Genomic DNA, 23,419 nt, shown 5'->3' on the forward strand with positions numbered 1-23,419 from the left:
GAACTTTCATTGGCCTTAAAAGCTAGACATAATCAAACCTTTTCATAACGAGGTTGAAACTTTTCTTTGTTTTAGATGGTGTGCATAAAATTGCAAGATAAATTTGGCAAAGATTTTTTCTATTACACGTATTCTTTGCCTTTGTCTGTGTAACATTTGTGTAATTTAAGTAGGAAAGAAGTGACAGCCTGAAAAGAATTTGCTGACAATGATTGCCATACACTTTTGGGTTCTGGCTTCTGTAAAACTCACTCATTTTAATGCTTTTCTTATAGATAAGTCTGCCATTTAGTACAGCATTTGGTGCTGATACAGAGGGTTCCCAGTGGATTGTGGGTTACCTTTTAGAAAAAGTGATCAGTAACCTGGCAGTGTGGAGTTCAGAGCAGGACCTTGCAAATGATACTGTACAACTGCTAGTAACATTAGTGGAAAGGAGAGAGCGGTAAGTTGCTATACCTCTGGAAGTCAAAAAGTTTCTTTTGCTTCCTTTAAAGTTTTTTGGCCACAGTAATCCAGATATAGGGCGCTTCATATTCATGTCTGTAAGTCAAATTACTTTAGTAGCATACTATAACTGAAAAAAACACAACAAATTTGTCTGACAAGCTGAGGAGTGAGACCTGTATTTGACAAAACATCACCTAATTTTTATTGCTGTTTAGAAGTGCACTCTCCTTCCCTACTTTTGTGTCTCACTCGTAAACAGTGAGAAAGGAAAACTCTCCTGGTCTCCACTCTTATTGCAAGGATTTTTGTGTTACTGTTAAATTTTGTTAATTAGGAGTTCAGATACTGGCTAAACCAGTATGAAATATGTTTTGTAAACCTAATTTTTTTTTTCAAAATACAGGTTTTTTTTGGATTCAGTCAAATTTCAAAAAGTTTTCTTTGATATTGCAAACTTTGAGCAGGAGGTTCTTGAATGCTTTATTTCTGTCAATTGACAAGCAATTATACATGAAGTCATGCATTCACAGTCTACTCAAAGACTGTTCTGAAGTATGAGGATTTAAAATGCTTAAGGATTTTTCTTTTAAAAAAATTAAACCCCACAGCAGCTAGTTTTGGAATAAATAGCTTATTTTATTATGATGTAATGAGACTAAGCTTTTAATCCACGCAATATGTGCATTAACTCTTGTGTGTGTATGTGTGTAAAACTAAAGCACTTCCCTGTTTTTCTCCTGTATGAATTGATCTATTTTCAGAGTATATGCTTTAAAAATCTGAGAGCTGAGGCATCAGTAAGATGAAAATCAAAAGGCAATTTTGCCTCAGAATAAAGGAATTTAAAAAAATATAGCAACAAAAAATCTTCTGGCAACTGCTAGAAACCTGATATGCTCTGTTCATACAATTTTGTGAAGTCTTTAATGATTTTTTTTCCCCCCCTCTTTTAGGGCAAACTTAGTTATTCAGTGTGAAAACTGGTGGAATTTAGCTAAACAGTTTGCAAGGCGAAGCCCTCCTCTTCACTATTTGTCTAGTTCTGTGCAGAGAACACTAATGAAAGCTTTAGTTCTAGGAGGTTTTGCTCATATGGATACAGAAACAAAGCAACAATACTGGACAGAGGTAAGCTGTTTTGATACTTCCATTAACTCCATATAAGCAAGCAGTACAAGTTTAGGGAATTTTATAGTGACACAAAATCAATTTGTATAACATATTTTGATATTTAATACTGATGATTTTTTAAACTTCTCTCTCTTTGATGGTCAGTGTTTGTATCTGTTGTATCTAAGTTTTATCTGGAATATCTCAACCGAAAAAGAAATTACTAATCATTAATTGGAGGATTTGTGAGGCAGACAGTAGAACAATATATTTGAAAGAGACTATTATAGAAGATTAAAAATTTCCCTTGCACTGAGATATTTCTTCCTTTCATTTTAATTTTATGGTGTTATGAATTATTCTGTTATCAATTGATGACAGTAAGTAAAAAGTCATTATGGAACGTAATGAAGAGTCTTGACCATCTCTTTGGGCCCTGGTTCCATTAAAGCTCAGGTATTTATTACCAGAAACGTTGATGCTAGAAAGTAGCTGAAATGGCATCAGGAAGCACCATGTGACTTGGTAAAGCATTGGCCTTCTGAGAAAAACATGCTTTTATTGGTAGAGCTATGAAAATAGTGATTTAAGGTAAGAGTGTAATAAAGTGGAAGTAACTGGGGAAAAAATAATTAACTATTTTTGTGGAAGCTTCCAAATACAGATGATAAGTATTTTTGCTATTGAGAATCATAATGTGGCAAAATAACTATGAGCATTACTCTTAATGGTTTCATTTTATTCTTAATGGTTTCATTAATAAGCTGTAACAATTTTTTCCCCTAATGGAGAATTTGAAGGGAATCAAATGCTTTGAGCCAGGGAAAGTCATTGTCATTTGTTTAAATGCTACAAAATGACCTGAAATATTAATGGAGTTGCTAATTTTGACACCTGCCTGCAGGCCATGATGGACAATGAGAAGCACTATTCACTACCACTTCTGCTTGCATTAATGTGACAGATAATGACGTAACTGAACCATTGGAAACTGGAAGTGATTGATTCTTGTACTACCATGCCAAAAGCAATGAGTTTGCTAAATTATTTAAACCTCACATCTCATATAATAATATGATTATCTTAATGTGACTTCTCTGAAATATTTCAAGGTTCTTCAGCCACTTCAGCAGCGATTCTTGAATGTGATAAACCAAGAAAACTTTCAGCAGATCTGTCAAGAGGAGGAAGTGAAGCAGGAAATCACTGCTACATTAGAAGCACTCTGTGGCATTGCTGAGGCTACCCAGATTGATAACGTAGCAATTCTCTTCAATTTCCTAATGGACTTCCTTAATAATTGCATTGGATTAATGGAAGTATACAAAAACACACCAGAGACTGTTAATCTCATAATAGAAGTCTTTGTTGAAGTTGCACATAAACAAATTTGCTATCTTGGAGAGGTAAATACAACCAGAAAGGGAAGGAGGGGGCAGAGTATGTGTGTGTGTGTGCACGTGCATGTGTGTAAACGTGTATACAGTGCTATTCCTTAAACAAAATAAAATGTAGTGATTTTTATGGAGAGAAAGGAAGACTATGTGGAAACATCTGTTAAGGAATTCCTTTGTTTTAAAACATAGCCTTGTGAAGATTAAAAGCAGGGCATTCAGACTTTTTTTTTACCAATAATTTTTACCACAGTTCATCATTAGTCTAACTATGCACGGATGGCAGAAGAGGACCGACTATGTTGAGTACTTTTTTATAACAATATCAAACTTCTCTGAAGTCTAGTCTAGGAGAATTGCAGCAGTGTTCTATGTGGCAAATGCCTACCATAGAGACACTGCCTTAGTCTTAGTCAAGGCACTATTAGACACAAGAAATTAACAGTTAAAATTTTGACTTTGTGTAATGCATTTGTATCTTTGCACTGTTAGCTAATTTTGTTTTCACATCTGGAAGAGTTGCAAACTGGGTATGCACAAACAGTGTACTGTGGCTCCAAACTTCTATAAGTAAAGTGTCACCCCACGGGATTTCGTTGGTAATCTAGTTTGTGAGATTAGTGAGGTATGTCAGTCTGTCCCAAACCACTCTTGTCTGGATTTTTGTTAAGACTAAAGAATCAAGAAAATTAATGTTTTGCTCTTTCAGTTGGTATCACATCAATATATGGCCATAAGTGTTCTTATTGTCTAAAGTGGCTGTTTCCTTGATGATTTTGTGTACAGTTGGCACAAAAGTGATCATACACTGAAATTGAAATCTTAAAGTATTATCTACCAAGTAATGCCGTCTTAAAGTGTTTCTCTTTTAGCATATGGAAGTTTTCTTATTATGTAAAATTGTTTTATAGGCCAAAGCCATGAACTTGTATGAGGCCTGCCTAACTCTGCTCCAGGTGTATTCCAAGAATAATCTAGGCCGACAACGGATAGATGTTACAGCAGAAGAAGACCAGTACCAGGATCTCCTTCTTATTATGGAGCTTCTCACTAATCTTCTATCAAAAGAATTCATAGATTTCAGTGATACAGGTATTCAGGAATTGGTAATTGATGAACCACATGTTGTTTTCTAAACTGAAAGAACCATTTTGGGGCTTGTGTTCAGTCCATGTAAAGAAAAAGCTGAAGTTTAGGCTTAAGTAGGTCAGGATATGGAAATTGCTATTTAAAGTAGCAAAGAAGGACTTTTCACAATATTCTAACATCTGAAATTATTGCTGTCATAAAATAAATTATGGATGTATGAAACAGCTTGAAATCTGAATGTTGCAAGTCTGAATATGTTGTACCAGCAGTTTTATAACAAAAAACACATAGAGAAGTTGTAGTAGTGAAGTACTGCAAAAGAGCAGATGGGTTGTCTTCTTAGTAGAGGATTCAACTTTTGTGAAATGTTGAGTCATTAAAATTCCATCATGTGAGAGTCTTCCGTATTCCTCTTTCACAGAACATGCTTTATGGTTTGTGGGTGTAGTTAAGGGTTCCTTCTTGTATCCCAGCCTGTTACTTTCTTCAGTTAGCTGTGGTGCATTGCTTTTGAATAAGCCGAAACATATTTCCATGGTTCATATCTCACCATGTTCTATACACTTTGCACAGATAACAACCCAGGCAGATTCTGTTTGATACCAAGCATGTTTTGATATTCGTTGCTTTTTGGAGGTATGTCTAATTTAAAGAGAGAATCTTGTACTCTGAAATGCAGCACATTATTTTTTCATCATGCATACACAACACAAGTATAGAACCAGTTTTAAACTTTGTCCATTGAATGGACAAATCAGTGCTTTTTAAAGTATTTGCTTTGAGATCTGGACATTAGTTGCATGGAAAACACTTATCATGAAACAAAGTATTGTGAATAAAACCTAGATGCAATGCCCATAGATCAAATCCATTGCGAGTTTTCTGTATACTGCTGCTGACTCAATGCAAGAGTTATAAAAGTAAGGTCACTGCCAGTTGATGGGAAATGTAGGCCTTAACCTAAAGTCCTTAACATGTAACTGGAGAAAACTTGGCAACATCCAAACTGCAGAACTTTGTTAGCTCTCCCATTTTTTTTTCTACTTCTGTTCCTAACAGATATTAAACCATATGTAAATACAATATGTATATATATGTAAAAAGTACAAAAATGCAGTAATATTTTACTCACTATGTTTGTGTGCAGGCATGAAGCAGCTATCACTAGAAACAAATGCAATGTTCTGTAATGGAAGGGAGCCCTCAGTATCTGAAGCGTTCTGGTTTAGCATGCCATCTGGTACAAGTGATTATGAAATGCTTAGTCCTAATGAATATAAATATAAAGTGATGTGACAGCCTCCACTCACTAAGTTTCTATTTTAATACAGTGCCTCATGGTTTTGTTTGGAGAGAGGAGACTAGTCCTATTTTTAAAAATGTCTGTATTATAAAGAAATGGGACTGTTCCTTCAATATGTTGAATCTTCCTTTTATACAAAATATTTTTTTTGTTTTTTGCAGATGAAGTATTTAGAGGACATGAGCCCGGGCAAGTTACAAATAGATCTGTATCAGCAGCAGATGTTGTTTTATATGGGGTTAATCTAGTTTTGCCTCTAATGTCACAAGATCTGCTGAAGGTAAGTACATTTTTTACACAGAGCTGGTAGAATATGGAAGCTTTATAGTAATGAATTCCCAGAATTCGTTCCTATATGCATTCCACCTCCATAAGCTGAATTTTCTAGACTTCATAGATGTAAATAACTGTTCCACAGTTCTAAATATTATTCGAAAAGAAACACTGTAAGCTGAGAAAATGTATGTCTGAGGGTCCTAAACAAAACATTTCTTCTAAAAGCAAGTCTCTGTGCAGATCAACAGGCAGACCTCAAATGTGGCTCACCAGAGTGCTTTTTCTGATAGTGTCAGAAATGTGACAAGAAGCATAAACAGTGATATGAGTTAAAAGTAACTATTTATTTGCACAATACAGATGGCTGTCGATTGTAGGCATCAGCAGCTCGTCAGTAGAACAGTAAAACATGAAACGATGGGACAGCAGTGTTTCATTGTTGCCCTGTGTTCATGTTTTACTTTGAAACAGGGGAACACTTCTAGGGGGTGTCTCAGCTGGCCCCTCTGCACATGCCTTCTCATCCGGTAGTGCTTGCTGAGCACGAGAGCTGCGTCCATTTTAGATCAGACCAAGGCGAGGGATGTACCCTGGGAAGCCCTCAATTGTGCTTCAAATGCTCACGAGGCTTCTACCCCACAGGACTAGATCTGTCTGTGTCTGAAATGAAACTCCTTTAATTTGTATAGAGCAGATACCAGACTGCCACCATCTACTGTTTAGTAATCTTTTATTGTACCACAGTGTTTGTATTGATATAAAGTTGTAGACATTCTAATGACTTAAGTTTCCTACTAAAATTCTTTTCTTCAGTGCAAAACATCAGTCATGTCTCTTTGTATTGTTGAAAATTATGCCAAAATAGTTATGTGATTGAATCTAAAAATACCATGTTTTTCTTTTGACAGTTTCCATCCCTGTGTAATCAATATTACAAATTAATCACTTTCATATGTGAAATATTCCCTGAGAAAATTCCACAACTTCCAGAGGACCTCTTTAAGAGCCTAATGTACTCACTGGAGTTAGGGATGTCATCGTATCCTTTACAGAGCTTGGGAATGCTTTTTAAAAAAATCTATGTTGCTTTTATAAGGATCTGTTAATTTTTTTTTTCTTTTCCTGTCAATATCTGCATGTATAATTATATATCAGTAATTGACTCTTACACTGCTCTCTGGGGATTGAGAGCTTCACTAGTTTCCACTGAGATTCCAGCATTAGCTGAATTGCCTCTAACTTGTGGTGCTTGGGCACAGCCTTTAAGTAGCTTAGCATGTAAGTTTTTTCTGGCAGCCATTCCTGCCTCCTCCATTACTTCATTTCAGAGTGTGTAACTTCATAAGCCTTCAGCTGGTATCCCAAAGCCATTCCTGAATTAGTGTCTCAGCTGGTAATACAAAACATTGCTGCTGTTCTACTGGGCTGGCTCCAGAGCATTTCCTGTCAGGGTGCCAATGGGCTCTCCCTCTCATAATGGGAGTACCATTTTCACTAATCTGTGGCACGTGTCAGAAACAGATGAGCTTGACCATAAGGGACTCTTTCTGAAAATGTTATGTCAGAGAGGGTTATGTTACTTTAGGGCATGTAGCTAATAAAAGAAGGTAATGAAGTTGGAATCCTTTTTTCACCCCCTTTTTCTAGCATTTTTTTAGTTTGATTTTTTAAATTAGCAACTTTGTAATAAAAAGAAACTTTGAAACATACAAGCATTTCAGGTATTTTCACAGCTGGGTAGTTTGACCATAATTTAATTGAAATCTGATTTCAATTCTTTAACACCCATTATCAGAATGAGCTCAGAGGTCTGCCAGCTCTGTCTGGAGGCTGTAACACCATTAGCAGAACAGTGTGCAAAAGCACAAGAAACAGATTCAACCCTTTTTCTAGCAACAAGGCACTTTCTTAAGGTAAGGCATCTTTCTTGTTACTTTGGTTTTTTGCATGAAGGTAGCATCCAGAGCCCAAACAGTGGTCATATCCAGATTAATCAGGATAAGAGGGCATGAAGAACCGAAGATATCAGACTAGGGTACAAAAGAGGATGGAGGTGTAGAGGGAACCGATCCATTATTGTCAGTAAATAAAAGACCTGAGCCTCTCAGAATGCAATTTTTCTATCCATGCTCTGTACTTGAGATTGACAGTTTTGGCAGTTACTGGTGAAGCTGCGAACAAAAGGCTTCCAGAACTCTGTGAACTGGAGGCTGGGTAGAGTACTAAAAGAAAAGGCATGAAAAAGAGCATAGCTGGGAACTAGAAAGGAAATGCTGTCATTTATTCAGTGTATCTAATGAATTACACGCTTTCTTAATTCACTATCACATTCAGTACTTTACTTGTAGGACCATCCATTTTAATGAATTTTGGAGTGACCTGGTAGCAGCCAGGTTCCTAATAACTGGGAACAAAGAAATTGTAGAATTTGTGTGCTTGTCTTCCGGTTTTGTATAGGCTTCAGTTTTACTTAAGACATCTTTTCTTAAAGATGTCTTTTCCCAAACTGACCTTGGGATTTCTGAGGATTGCTCATTAAATGCTTCCATCAGACAAGCTGATAGAATGAGAAACTTGCATAATTTTGTCTTTGTGTATCTTCTAATTTAACATAGTTTCATTCCTTATTTCTGAATTTCCACTTAAAATTTTAATATTAGTCTTTACTAATCTGTTCCCTGTTTGACTTTCTGTGGGCTATAGGAGTCTCCAAAACTTGAGGAAAAGTTCTGTATTTTATTCTGCAAGAGCAAAGGCTTTTTACATTATTTCTCTGGCATATCTGCAGCTTTTGGAGAAAAATACAAGTGATGGAGTGTTTCTCTGAAGAACAGTTGATATAAATCAACAGGTTCCAGTGCTTGGAGATGTGAATTTATACTGTTAAGCCAAGAATCAACTTCAAAAAGAACTTGGCTTCTAAATTTCTGGTATCTAAATTAGAAGAAAAAAAAAAAGGGCAACAAAGCAAACAGCAACCTTGGATGTTTGTAATACATGTTCATTGTTATTATCAGAAGTGAAGATGAGCTTCAGCAGCAAATGTTTATTAAGTAGAAAATTAAGTTTAGACTTATACAAATACTTCTGTTTTGTGATTTCAGATGGTTTTTGATATGCTGGTACTTCAGAAGCACAATACAGAAATGACAACTGCAGCAGGTGAAGCGTTCTACACATTAGTGTGTTTGCATCAGGTATGGCATTCAGACACCCTGAAAAGAAATCATTTATTAAAGGAGAGTAGTTATTTCATGTGCACCTGATAAATCATGGAATCATTTGGGTTGAAAGGGGGCATCCTCAGGAGATCTGCCTGTTTCAGCTGCAGGTCTTTGCATTTGTACTTGCTGAATTTCAAGACTCTACAGTCAGCTCATTGCTCCATCCTGAGTGTCTCTAAATGTCAGTCCTGCCCTTGTATGCAGTGGCTGCGCTCCCCAATTTGGTTTTGTCCCCAGACTTGAGAAGAGTGTATTTCCCCTCCTCCTCCAGGTCACTGACTAAAATATTTAACAGGACAAGGTCCAGATGAGAGCTCTCAGTGCCACTTGGAACCAGCTTCTAGTGGAACATGAGCCATTAGCCTCAATCCTTTACAGGCTGATGGTAAAGGTGTGTTTTTACACATGTAGTAGTTCACCCATTTAGACAGTAAAATCTTAACTTGATTGCAAGGGTGCAGTACACAGGTACTAAAGACCTGCTTTGCTTTAGGGATGCACTGCTCATCTTAGCCATAGATATAAGTCATTTTGTCAAAGAAGACAAGGTGGTAAAGCATTATTTTCCCTTGGTAAATCCATACTAGCTGTTCTCAGAATCACAGAATATGCTGAGTTGGAAGGGACCCGTGAGGATCATAGAGTCCAACTCCTAGCCCTGCACAGGACCATTCCCAAGAGTCACACCATGTGCCTGAGATCAGTGTCCAAACACTTCCTGAACTCTATCAGGCTTGATGCTGTGACATCCTGGGGAGCCCAGCCACCCTCTGGGTGAATAACCTTTTCCTAATACTCAATGTAAACTTGTCCTGACACAACTTCAGACCATTCCCTTGGGTCATTTGACTTTCACATGCCCAGAAATAACTTCTAGGAGTACTTGTTTCATTATTTTCTTAGTCATTCAAAGATGATAGACAGCAGCCAGTAATGAATGACATGACCCAGCTGTCTGAACCCTTGGATAGATTCTGTCAGGTCTTAGGAGCTTGCATGCATCAAGATTTCTCAAGAGATCCCTGGGTTGATCCTCTTTATTATGCATAGTTTATCTCCTCCTTGAACCTTGTATCTAGTCACACAGGTCTGGAAAAACCTGTCAGTGAAGACCAAGGCAAAAGAAAGCATTGATTATTTCAGCCTTACCTCTTGTCTACTATCATTAAATCATCTGTTCCATTCGGCAGTAGAATCCATCTATTCCCTGTTCCTTCTTTTACTCTTAAAGTACTGGTGAAAGCTGCTTTTGTTGTCTTTGTCCTTTGCTAAATTCAGCTTTAGATGAACTTAATTTTTTTGTCATTGTTCTTGTCCAGACGATGTTTCTGCTTTACTCCTTTCTAGCTGTTCCTGCTTCTGTTTCCTGCACGTGTTGCCCTTGTGCTGGAGTTCAGTCATTAAGTCCCTGCCTAGCTGAATCAGTGTCCTTATTGTTTTCCTCTGTATCTGGACAGACCATTTTTGTGCTTGGAAGAGGTTGTCCTTGAAGACCTGTCAGCCCTCTTGAGCTCTTTTTGTCTTCAGAGCTCACTCCCACAGGATCCCATCCACCAGTCTTGAAGAAAGTGACATCTTGACATCTGCTCTTATGATGTCCAGGTTGTGTACTTGGCTGACCTCTTTCCTCGCTTTCCTAGGAATCCTTAACTCCACTATTTAATGATAACTGAAAGCCTGGCATTAATTACCACATCCCTGACCAGCTCTTACTAGCTGTGAATACCAGACACAAAGTCACACCCCTGGGTAGCCCATCTGGTATGTGTGCAAATGTCAGGGAGATAATCTCCTGTCTGATCTGGAAACTTCCTCAAGTTGCTTTAAGACTACTAAAAGCCCTGTTCTGGAGATTTGTAATGAGATGTCACCCCAAAAGATGATGTCATCTTTACTGCTTCTCCTCTGATCATGATCCATAAGCACTCAACTAGATTGCTGCCCAGTCTGTAGAAAACCATCTTTAATTTGAGCTGCCTTTTCACAGAAGTGTCAATCTTCTGTCATCTGCTGTCCTGAAGATCTCTAACAAGCTTCCACCAGTCCCTTGGAACACTCCAGTCATGCCACCTGTCCCACACGTATCAGTGCCTGCAGTAATGTTGCAGCTCTGAACCTGCATGTGGAGTTTTAGCTCCTTCTGTTTCCAAAGCTGTACACATTCCTACACACGCATTTCAGGTTGGCCTCCTTTCAGCCTGTTTCATCCTTTCTGAGGAGCACTTTTAAACCCATCATATTTCTTTGTGTTCTTAATACTCTTGGTCTGTCTCTTTACTTATGTACAAGTTGCTACCACTATCCCTCAACATGCCCTTTAATACCCTTCCTGCTGGGTTGGCAAGCCTTTGCCAAAGACGATGCTAAGCCACTTTGTCCTATGACTCCTCTCTCTTATTAGCAGCCCTTATTCCTCGAAGAGAGACTTGTGAGCATGTAAGAGAAAAGGACCTTGTGATACCACCCACAGGTGGCAAGTTCTTTTTGTCTACCCGCACATAACCCCTCATGGGTAGAATGGAGGGAACTGCCATTCTGATGCCTGTGTCCTTCACCTGTGCTGCCAGAGCTCAGTCCCTTTGGACTTGCTTCAGGTGTGTGCCCCTTGGCAGTGTCCTTGTCATGTTTGACATGTTTCTTTGTCTTTTGTTTCTGTCTAAATAAGTATGAGAGTAAATAGAAAACTCTTAGAAAGGAATCTAAGCTCTCTGTCCCAGGGAAGGAACCCTAGAATACTGAATGGGAGGAGATGAGGGGTATGGAACATGGGACAGGCATCAAGAAAAAACAGTCCAGCTTTCAGGAATAAGCCTATTCTAAGTAAGAGCCAGAAGGCCCTTTCTCTTAAAATTGTCATCTTACTCTGCACTGCAAAGCACTGTACCTTCCTTTGAAGGCTTCTTTAGCCTTACTAAAATACCCAGCCTGGATGAAGGATTTTATCTGGTTTAGAGGTAAGTGAAAGGCTGTGAGGACAGGTGAAGAGGTACTGATGGTTTTCTGTCACTTTATTATTTTATGTCACTTTATTCTGGATCTTGTCCTGATGAGAGAAGTTGTATATATTGTATCTCTCTCTTCTTTTTTTTAATTTCTTGTTTGTTTAACAGGCTGAATATTCAGAGTTAGTTGAAACATTGCTATCAACTCAACAAGATCCAGTAATTTACCAGCGGTTAGCAGATGCCTTCAACAAGCTTACTGCAAGCAGCACTCCTCCTACACTGGACCGTAAGCAGAAGATGGCCTTCTTAAAGAGTTTAGAAGAATTTATGGCAAATGTTGGTGGACTTCTCTGTGTAAAATAAACAACAAAACTCTATGCCTAATTTAGACCCTTTCTGCAAAATGCACTGAGAAATGCTGAATGCTGACTAAATCTTGTACCTGTCTCTGGGTTCTTTGCAGCCATCTCAGATTCTAGAGAGCCTGGAAGTTTGAACATGACACCATGGAATAGGAGAGGTCAACTTTGAATCAGCTTCTGCTATTATGTGTTAGCTGCAATCTGTCATACTTAGGTGTGGAAAAGAATGAACAGAAAATCTGAATTGAGTTTTTTTCCATTTTTCGCAAACAGATATGGGCACAATGAAATAAATGCAGTGCCTTTCCCCCTACACTGGTTTAAAATATGAGTGGTCATATAAACATACGGATTTCTTTTCTACCCAAAATCATGTTGGAGTGTGATGCAGATACATATAAAGCTCAAAACACTTTAGCTGATTTTAAGCTTTATTTTTCCTCTCTTAGTTTGAGTTTGTGTTCCAATGGGGAAGAAAAACCAAATGGTATTTTAACTTGTGTTTAGTTCTGTTTTTCTACATCAACCTGACATTGCAGGTTTAATGCAATGCAGGTTTTTACATTATGTTCTGCTGCCTAAAGTTCGGAGGAAAAAAAAGGTGTATATTTTTGTTCCCCTAAAATGAACTTTAGGAACTGTAGCCATTTCATTGCCTTAATTTAAAAGAAAAAAAAAAGCTCATATACTTTAGGTGAGAAATTTAAGGCAAGATTTGACTCTTGAGAGTTGGTTTAGGATGTTGGCACTGAGCTGCTGTGTACCTGTTGCAGCCCTTCATGTTGACGTGTTGTTTTGGAATGAGTGTCTAATGCAAGGTTCATGTGTAGTTTTACTTTCAGTATCTGTTTTGATTCTCACCTGGGTTGCATGCAACTGCAATGTATTTCTACACTGAACTGTTTGCTTAAGCAATAACAACCCGAAAGGTGTGAATTACTGGCCAACTTTGTAAAGTTGGGGCATTAGCTAAAACAATTATGCTAGCACAGGGGCATCAAACCCTTTTACTCAAGCATGTCTGCTTGACTCCAGTGAGGAAGGGTAATTGGGAAGTCTGCTGTAGGAGATTTTTGTTTTTGCTGAATCCAGTCCCACATCTGCATAGCTCTCCCAGCTGCTCTGTTCTTGCTTGGTTTTTTATATCAGCACTTTAGCTTTTATTATAGCTGAATATAGTGCCCTGAGTATACAGAGCCAACAAGGGAGAGCAGCACATGAATATGAGAGCAACTGCTTTGTCTTCTGTCATGAGCCAGAGGAAACTGAAGCAAACACAAATGCTGCATGTCTAGTGAAATGATTTTTTGTGGAAATACCCGGAGGCAGAAGTGGGCCTTTCTGTTTAAGATCTCTTCTAGATTATGCTGTTAACTATTTCCCATGTGTTTTTACAATTTATATAAAAAGTCTGGTATACACCTTTATATGGCTATGTATAGCTTCATGTTTGCAATTCTGTGCCATTCTTCAGCTGTTCATCTCAAAATTAGTCACAATAGCCAGAATCTCACAATAGACACAAATCTCTAATACTGTGCTATAAGTGATCTAAGGCTTTTTTTTTTTTTTCTTTTTTGTCTTTAAAGTTAAATCCGTAAGTGTCTCAAGCATGGATCCACAAGGCCAAAAATGCCATCTCTTTATTATACTTTTCTCTTTTGATGTGAAACTGATTTCTTCACTGATGTGAAAACTGGGCAAGGGCAGATTTATATATTACAAAGTGACCATGAAACTTCTCAATGTACCTTCCCAGATAATATTTTATTTCTAAGATAAGTTGCATAGTATTTTATAACAGGGGTATTGCTCTCAATATTTTCTTGAAACTCTAGTGCTTTTCTTTAAAGGATTTCATGACTGTGCACTTGCACAAAATACAATGATCCTGGCAGATCATTCTGTTCCAAACTGTTGTGATGGCTGAGTTTTTATTTTTAAATTGGGATTTGCTGTTTTTGAAACTGCTTCTGGAGTTTTTCTGAGTTTGTACATTGGATAGAGCAGGAGTTCTGAAACCTCATTTTTTCAGATGAAGGGCAGTGAAGCCTGGGAACATCAGCAGCAGTAGGAGCTGCTGGTTTGTTATGATGTGCTCGATGTCAGGTATCTAGACTGAAGTCTTCAAAGAGATTATAGCAAATATTCCATGTTTTGGGTCTGACTGAGTAACTGATACACTCAGTCATCCTTTCTTTTATAACTAGCTCTGTCACTACTGTTTTATTAATCCTAAAGCTGGCTCACTATTTAAGAATATTTATTAACTTTAAAGTTTTGAAATCCTTTTGCATATTGTGATGAAGGGGAGCACAAATTGAGTTTGTATTCTGGGTAATGTGCATACCCATTATTTTTCTTGTCAGGCCCATTGTGTTGTAACAAGCAGAGAGACACAGCATTTTTGAGTATCAAGACTTTAGCTGAAGTATGAGCACCCTCTTTCAAAGGCTAGTTTTAAAGTTTAAAAATTTCCTTTGCCCTTCATTTAAAAATAATATTATATGTTAAAGAAAAACTGTCCTAGTAAGGATTTGGTTTTTTTTTCTTTGTGATTTCCTGCCTGATGTTACACTCTCCTGTTTTTTAATTTTACTTTCATTCTCATATATTCAACAGGGATCTTTCCATGCCATTTTATGTTTCTTTTAGAGCAATGGTAAGTTGTCTCTCCTTAGTGACATCCATGAAATGATTGCAAAGGCTTCTGGAAATAAGTCCTGTTCATTCATACTCCTGCTAGCTTGGTGACTGTTTCTACCTGAGTTATTTGACCTCTGTATCCCTACCAAAAGAAATGGAAAAAAAAAGAATCTTCTGTGATCTTCTACACATCCAGTTGCTGTAAATCGGGATGTGAAAGCACACTGAGGTCCACAGGAAAGACTCAGACTGTTTGTAGTGAACACTGAGAGCTGATTCCACAAAAGTGTTCTGAAAGTTTTACAGCATCATTGCATTGATTTTCCACTCACGGTGGAAAGTGAATAATGGTTCTAAAAATGTGCCTGTGTTTTGAAGGAAGAAAAAAGGCAATTCAAACCAAGTTATAAATGCTACATGATATAATTGTAACAAATATATTTGTCTAGACTTTTCTTGCTGAAACAGATTATTGGACCAGTGTTTTCACTCTGACTATTTTCTTTTCCATTTTGCCAGCTCCTTCCCCATTGTAATAGTTAGTTCTGATGCTGGCATAAAAATTTTGTTCAACCTATAGGTTGCAATGCTGACAAGCATGACCATCGAGTTCAATCATAAAATTCAAAACCTTGTTGAAAGCACAGATACATAGGGACAGGAAGAAGTAGACTGGATGCATGAAACTTTCACTTTCATGTGCATTTATGCCTTAATTAGCTTCACTGAATTACCGTCAGAATCTGCTACTTTTTTGCCCAGAGGTTTGTGTTTCACTATTTAATGGTAAAGGGCTCACCTTTTTTCTCAGGAATGAGAAACTTGTTTTCTCAGCATGTCCAAATCCTACTAGTTAAAAGAGAGGGGTTGGAATTGAAGTCATCACTTTCACAGTGAGTAGAACTCACTAAAGCCCCAGTGGTTACCTGGGCAAATCCCTTTATATCTAAGCCATGTAGTTCTAGAAAATAAGCTTACTCAGAGCAGTCAGTTGTCCATTTAAAATCCAGTTCTTTAAAAGGGAAAGCAAATTCTAATTTGTGATCTGTAAAACAATTGGAAATACAAATTTGCAGCATTTTGCTTGTAAAACACTCTAAGTAATTTCAGGTTTGGTTAAGTAATTACATAAGAAGGGGTGGTTTTTTTAATGGAAGTAGCTTGATGAATATAAGCGCAGGAGTAGGAGCCAGGCTCCTCTAATTTTGTAATGTTTTTCCACAGGATCCTCTGTGGCCGTTGGCAAGTCACTAGAACTGTGTTGTTGTTAAAATAGCATTAACACTTACCTACCTCACAGGGATGTTGTGAGGATTAGCTTATGCCTATAAAATGCATTGAGGATCTGAGATGTTATGTAAATATTATATACTTTAATTTTAGTTTTGTGAGGTGTAAGATTTACTGTAATGAAAACAGAAGATTTTCATAATTGTAAAGCCCAGTAGAGGCAGCAGTGGTACAGTATTCCCAGGACTGATCTACTGCAGTACAGTAATGCTTGCTGTAAATTCTCATTATTTCAATTACAGCTGATTGAAATGGCGGCTTCTTCTTAAATAAGGTGAGATTTGCCACCAGTGTGCCTCGGTTCTGATCTACAAAGGGAGAGGACAGACATTGGTTATTAAGGCTTTGGTGCCTCTGCTTATGACAAGTGCTGCTTGTGGTGGTAGGGTTTTTTGTTTGGTTTACTTTGGGGTTTTTTATATTTTTCTGCAAGGAACAAACACTGCTCATTTCTCCCATGTCTGTTCCAGTCACTAAGTACAACCAAAGCCTAATGATAACAATTAAAACTTAAAGAGCCAGCCCTGCTCCCCCATAATTTTGCATTTGAGTAGATTGTGCTCTGTTTTCAGTAAATTAATGTTTTTTAGCACTGATCATGAATCAAATCATGAAGTGTGTTTTGCTCTAGAGCCTCAAGTTCTCACCTATCTTATAAAACCCTTTTTTCAATATGAGATTTCCTGGGGCCCTAGAAACAGAAGTAAGATATCTCTGGCTTTCCCTTCTCTTCAGTGAATTAAAATTGATTCTGCTTTTCCATTTTTTCCCATTCCCTACCCTGCTTTTCCTGTCTTTTTAAGCTGTTCTTAAGCAGATTTGGAAGGCCCTTCCAACCTCAAGAGGAAGATAATACTACCCATGTAATTTTCCAATCTGTTACAGCTTGATACTTGAAATTGATAAAAAACCTCTCTAATAGCATTCACCACACATTTCAATCTCCCATTAAACCATTCTGGAGTTTTTAATTAGGAAAAAAAATATAATATTTGTTCTCTTTGTGCAAAATAAGAAACCTCCATGCAGTGAACATGCAGTTTTTAAGGCAATAAATGCTAGTACTGCTGTTGGTCAAGTGTGTAAATATTTTAAATGTCATTCAATACTGTGTTGAGTTTATATATTAAAAAACACAGGGATTGAAGTGCTAGTTGATTTCAAGTATTGTTTTATCTGTACAGTTGAAGATATGAAGTTGCATAGAAATATTTCACAGTTTATTGCAATAAGACTTGGGAAATGGCTGTGTAATCGAGCCTTATCATGACTGAATTTTCAACTTTGAAATGATGACTCTGTGTATTTTTAAGATCCATAAGCAGGAAGAGGATAAAATTGTTTTCCACTAAAGATTTTTTTTTATTTTGTTTTGGCCATGTGTGATTTGTGTGTATTCTTGTTTAATGTTTTTCTAAAATCTCACCTGTACTGAATCCCTGAAAAAGCATTTGTTATACTTCCTTACAGTGGAAACATAAACAGCAACATTATGAAACCTTAGGCTACACCTTTTCCTCTTTGGCTACAGTGAATACACAGCAATTAGGTTAAAAGTTGGTGGAGTAACTTTGGTTTACATCAGCACTTAAGGCATGAGTTTGTCCATCAACAAAAAAAAGTGTGACATGGGGTGAAACAGCAGTATCTCACACTGGACTGCAATTACCAGAAATTACTGTGAATATATAATCAGATTAATCTTTTCCCCCATCTTCCAAGAGAAGTTTTGACATTGACTTTTTTGGTCACTCTTATTGGTGCCATTTGTCTACTCAAAAGGAATACTGATTTCTGGGTCTTTAATTTGTGTGTGTCTGTATGTGTTTATTTAATCTAAACAGTTTTTATGATGGTATCTGGCACAGAAGTGTTCTCCAAACTCAAAAATGTGTTCCTATGTAAGGAACATCTAACAGCATGTTACTTCATGGATATCAGAAAAGTTCAGTTGCAGGCAGCAGTTCCTAATGTGCTATAATGCATTTAAATAAACAACAGGTATTTTCTATTGTTCCCCTCTTACTTCCATGCACTTACATCATTTAGGAAAGGGAAAAAAAAACGCTTCACAAATCCTGAAAGTAAAACTACGCAACAACTGTGGTGGTGACAGCTTGCTATATATCTTGGCTGTATGTATCACTAGAATTTTACTGGTTTCAAAAGTAAGATTATGCAGTTATATATTTATATTAGCATGGTTTAGTTCAGTGAATATTTTGGGGAAGGACAGAAACATTTAAGGTAATTTTGAGGAAATTCCTGAAAGCAACTGGTAAGACTAACAGCAGCGTATCCAAGAGCCTTTCATGTAGAAAATGGAATTATTCTGCTTTACCTTAAATATGAGTTCTGGAATAAACTTGATCGATTTGGGTACAAAGCCTTTATTCACACTTGTTTGTCTAAGTATACACAAACCCCATCAATTTTGCCTTTCTGAAACTTATATTGGCTTCAGTTGTGAGTGGTGGAGTTGGTGGTGTATTTTTTCCTTCAGTGATTTTGCATGTCTTACAAGCAGAAAAGCAGGAAAGCGCAACCCTCCAAGTGGAATTTGTTTGGACAGCCAACCAAGGAGCAGGTTGTACATGAACTGGTAGAGGGAAGGAGGAGGAGAAGAAAGTGATAACTTTGCAATCTAATCCAGAAAAAGGAAAATAGATCAAACTTCTAAAATAAGAAAACTTCTACAAGATTGAAGTATTGTTTTGTAATTTTTAACCCATGACATCTTGAAAGGGATTAGTAAAAGCCTGCCATTTTATTAACAAGTTTGTTGGGAGAAAGTACTGTTTTGGAATTCTGAAATGAAATGTGATACTATTAATGTAAGTTTTGTTAATTAAATAATAAATTCATCTTTTTTTTGGAAAACATTCCACACAAATCTATATATCCAAAGAGAACAAGGAAGCTACCCACTGTGATGGATACGTACTAGTTTTTCTGCTGTCTATATTTGAATATTGTGGAACAGCTGTTTTCACTTTAATATCTATTAATGGTATTTGATTTAATTTTCCTGACCCGCTGTTGCCTTTGCAAGTTAGAGTAAAGCAAAACTGTGGGTGTTTATGTACTTCCCTTTTTCTTCCTCTCTCTGTGTGGCCTACTGTTAATGGTTGTAAAGAGAAATATGTTTGATTTGCTTTAACTTATTGTTTTGGATGCTGCAGTTTAGATTTGTGGCATATTCAAACTCTTCCTATCTCCGTGTTTGGTGTTCCCTGAATGGAAGTCATCGCTAGACTCCAACACAAGTATTGATTGGAAAGCCTCACTGGTAACTTGGTTTAAAAGCTGTCAGGACATTTGCTTTAGTTTTGGAACTGCACCAATACTACTAATGGTCTTTTTTTCATTGAAATGATTGTCGTAACTCACAAAAAAAAACCCCAAAGCCAAAAGCCCACCACCACACTGTGGAATCTCTAGGAAGATCACTGATGTCCTCACACAAGATCAACACTACTTTGGGGAAGGCTTATATTCTTCTGCCACTTTGAAGAAAGACTGTTCTTCTGAAGTACTTTCTGCCTGCTTTTAGGCTGTTATGCACTTTCATGATTTCTTAACAAACTACTGTTAAAATGTACTGTAACATGGATTTTGATAAGCGCACATGTATTTAAAAAATTCACTCAGCCTCAGGAAAGCTGGAAAAATTGGATGCCTGTTTTGTATCTTGGTTAAAATGTTTGTTACCTGCATCCCTTAAGATGGCCAGATAATGTCTAGATCCTGTGAGTATAACTATTTAAGATACCAGTATAGTCTGTAAAAGGAGGACAGTGTAATTTTGCTTTAGGGACAGAGAAAAGGGTGTCCTTCTCTTATTTTTCTTAGCAGTATATATATAGTCTGAATTAGAGTTTCAAAAGCAGAAAGCAGTAATAAACCCCATTTACTGTTCAGGAAAAGAAATGTTTTCTTTCGTAACACTATCTGATTTCTATTTTCTTCCTTCTCCTTAAAGAGCGTGTGTGAAATAAGTGCAGAGGTATGTGTAGGAAAAAGTGTAAAATCTGCTGCTGTACATGTTTGCTACTTGACTGCATTTTCTGTTCTACTTTAATTTTACTGGTTTTGCTAAATATATTTTATATATTTTCCTTCCTGCTTCTTGTGATGGCAGAGTGATTACATCATTTGAGGGAAAGAGCAAAAACAACCATGACAAGGCTTTGGGGCCAGAAAATGCCATGAAGATTGGCTGTTACCGTGTATCTGGGGATATTTTTTGAGAGAATTGTGTAAGTCAGAAGCCGTGGTAAAATCTATGGGGATGTGAAAATGTACAGAAGTACAGATACTGGTAATTTCTGTTGAAGGGTTGGGTGGTTTTGTTTGGTTTTTTTTTTCAAATACTTGTAAAGTCTGTTTAAAATGTCAGTACTGCTAGGTGGTATTAAGTGACTAGTGGTCACTTATGCAGGGCATTTTTCTGTCTGAAAGCTGTAGCCCTCTGTGGATCCTGAATCACTTCCAAGGGATGCACAAAGCTTGGCAAAATAGAAAGAAGTCACAGGGATCCTGTCTCACTGTCATGTTTCTAACATTTCTATCTCCACAGAGAAAGAGTTGGGACTCCATGAACTACTTAAAGATGAAAGCTTACTTCTGTACTTGAATTCCTGGAGAGACTGCCAGCTTTTATGAGGCTGACTGTCAGTCTGTCCTCCTGTTGTGTCACAAGGTCTTGGGAAACTGTGGTGCACCTGGCCCACAGGTACCCCACAGGGCTCCAACACACATTTGATTTTGCATCTGTAGGGGGAACAGCTGGGAGTGAAAGTAAAAGTGCAGCAAGCTTTGCTTACAAAGAGGAGGTGTTGCAGGTTATTTTCCAAGTAGAGTATTTCCACTTTGCTATTTTCCATCATCAGGAGTAGGATTATGTTGTCATTAACTAGAAATAATCCTTGTATGGTTGTAAAGCATTGTGTGCTTCGATGCCTTCCAAATCAATGTGCAGTTGGTTTGCCAGCCCTAAACATGTGGAGGTTTTTGTTTTGGGGTTTTTTCCAGAAAAAAGGTACTAGAAACATTGTAGAATTAATGGCAACAGGGAAGATTCTACAATTAGAATTTAATAATATATTTTCATATTAATTAAAGCTGATTATACTTTTTTATATGGCTATGGCTTATGCTACACTAAGAATGAAACTAGAATTTCATTAGTAGAGAAAAAATACAATACAGTAAAAATAAAAACTCAAACCCCCAAACAGAAAAGCGTTGTAACAAGTTGCTATTTCCGGGGTAGAACTGTGTTTTAAAACACTGTTTTTGATCTAGATAATGATTAGTGAAGGGGCAGTGATCTATGTCATCAGGTTTGTCTCAAGGACACCAGTGTCACTGCTGTGTGACATGGGTCTGTCAGTGAAAGGACAGGGAGACAGCTTAACTGGAAATACCTGTCTGCAAAAAATAATAGGGAACAACAAAGCCCAAATATTAATAAGAAATTTCTTTCAGGGTGCACTTTACAGGTATTCCTGTGTTTGTGATTCATTTGTCCTTGCATCCCAAAGAAATTGCAGTAAGAGATAACCTGTTTTTTTTTCCTTCCTACAGGGTCACTTGAGCTCCTTTGGAGCTTTGCTTCTAGAACTGTCTTGTAACAGGATTCAGGCAAGGCCCTGAGCTGTGTTTGTTGCCAAGTAGTATCTAATATCATAACCTAAATAATGTCATCCTGCCCACCCCCAAGCCCCCACACAGCCATGTGCCCTTATGTGATCTGTCTAACCTTTCTGGTGAGGAGGAATTGCTTGCCAAGGGGCAGTCTGCTGCTCTGGGAAATCTGGACTGAGAGTGTGTACTGCCCTAGTCTCATTTCTGCTTCCATTATCAGCCTTGTTTTTCATGTAAAATGCCTTACAAACATGCATGAAATAGGAAAATTACTGAAGTGTCACTTTACTGTAGTACCTAAGCCACATTTCTTGCTGCACTCAGTAATGCTATGCAGGTATCAATATCAAGACAATTGTCACTTTGCACAATGCAGGGAAAAGGGGTTGGTTTGTTTGTTTTAAATTACAGCAGTGGTGATAGCATAAATAGATATGAATGCCCTCCATATGTGATAGTCTTCTGTGCTGGGATGAAGACTTATTTTTGTCGAGAACTTTCAAAGACAAAGTGGGTAATGCACTGAATGCGAGATCCACACTGCAAAGAAGTCTTTTAAACCAAATGAGAATGTCCACAGTCCTCTACTGTCATGAAAAACCTTGTTTCCACATTAGGGAGGTTAAAAATATGGACATCTGAAGAAAAAATTGGCCTATCTCCATACCCTGTGGTGGCAAGAAAATTTGATTACCTGCTGTGTATGTAAGCTATGCTGCAAAAATATTTTATCATGAATTTAATATTTCTGTCTTCCAAAGCAATAGTTCTGCTCTGTTTGTTAATGCCCAGTGCTGAGCCCCTGACTTCCTGTTCAGCCACAATGAAATGTTGTGGCAGATGAAGACCGAGCATGTTGTAGGTAAAACAGCAGTTTCTTACTCAGCTCACTGCTGATACAACTTGTTGCTCTGGAGAATAGGAGGAGAGTCTGCTGTCAGGTTAAATAATCTGATGGGCAACCTCCTGCGAGTTGGTTTATAGGAGAGTCATTGCATGATAGAAAGACAACACTATGCACATGATTTTTACAGACATCAGATTTTATAAAGAAGGAATGAGGAAAATGGGTGAGCTTTTGGTCTTGGGGCAATGAAATCATGAGAAGTGGCAGAAAAGCATGTTCTTCCTATGCATGAGAAACAGGAAAATTGGAAGTTTTTATAACCAAAGGCAAAGATATAATGAATTAATTTTTTCCCTGCTGCTTTAGTGAGATCCCACCTAGAATACTGCTTCCAGCTCTGAGGTCCCCAGCACAAGGATCTTGCTCTGTCGGAGCAAGTCCCAGGGAGGGACACCAGGATCATTAGAGGCAGGGAATACCTCTTGCATGAGGGAAGGTTAATAGAATTGGGCATGTTCAGCCTGGAAAAAGAAGGATTTAGGGTCACCTAAATCTTCCAGTACCTGAAGGGAGCCTACAAAAAGGATGGAGAGATTTTTTTTACAGGGGTATATAGTGACAGGAGAAGGGGAAATGGCTTCAAACTGAAAGCAAGTATGTTTAGATGAGATACTAGAAAGAAATTCTTTACTGTGACAGTGGTGAGGCACTGGAACAGGTCCCCCAGAGGAGCCGGGGATTATCCCTGAAAGTGTTCAAAGCCAGGTGGGATGGGTCTTGAAGCAGCCTGGGATAGCGGAAGGTGTCCCTTCCCACGGCAGTGGGCTTGAAACT

At 37.7% G+C, this 23,419-nt stretch overlaps 1 protein-coding gene across 2 annotated transcripts in view; it reads left to right on the top strand.

Annotated features, from left to right (window-relative positions):
- XPO4 (exportin 4) overlaps window positions 1-20,144 on the top strand; it is an 80,816-nt gene extending 60,672 nt beyond the window's left edge. For both annotated transcript variants that reach the window (XM_005516257.2, XM_088051351.1), the window contains exons 15-23: window positions 276-445; window positions 1,404-1,578; window positions 2,673-2,966; window positions 3,866-4,046; window positions 5,508-5,626; window positions 6,531-6,661; window positions 7,418-7,535; window positions 8,727-8,819; window positions 11,957-20,144. In XM_005516257.2, the coding sequence (XP_005516314.1) occupies window positions 276-445; window positions 1,404-1,578; window positions 2,673-2,966; window positions 3,866-4,046; window positions 5,508-5,626; window positions 6,531-6,661; window positions 7,418-7,535; window positions 8,727-8,819; window positions 11,957-12,154 (1,479 nt within the window). In that variant the 3' untranslated portion in view covers window positions 12,155-20,144. The remainder of the gene's footprint in view (window positions 1-275; window positions 446-1,403; window positions 1,579-2,672; window positions 2,967-3,865; window positions 4,047-5,507; window positions 5,627-6,530; window positions 6,662-7,417; window positions 7,536-8,726; window positions 8,820-11,956) is intronic.
- The last annotated feature ends 3,275 nt before the right edge of the window (window positions 20,145-23,419 follow it).

This window comes from Pseudopodoces humilis, chromosome 2, assembly GCF_049639895.1.
Source record: "Pseudopodoces humilis isolate 2021_Gansu_Grassland_sample_001 chromosome 2, ASM4963989v1, whole genome shotgun sequence".
NCBI lineage: Eukaryota > Metazoa > Chordata > Aves > Passeriformes > Paridae > Pseudopodoces > Pseudopodoces humilis.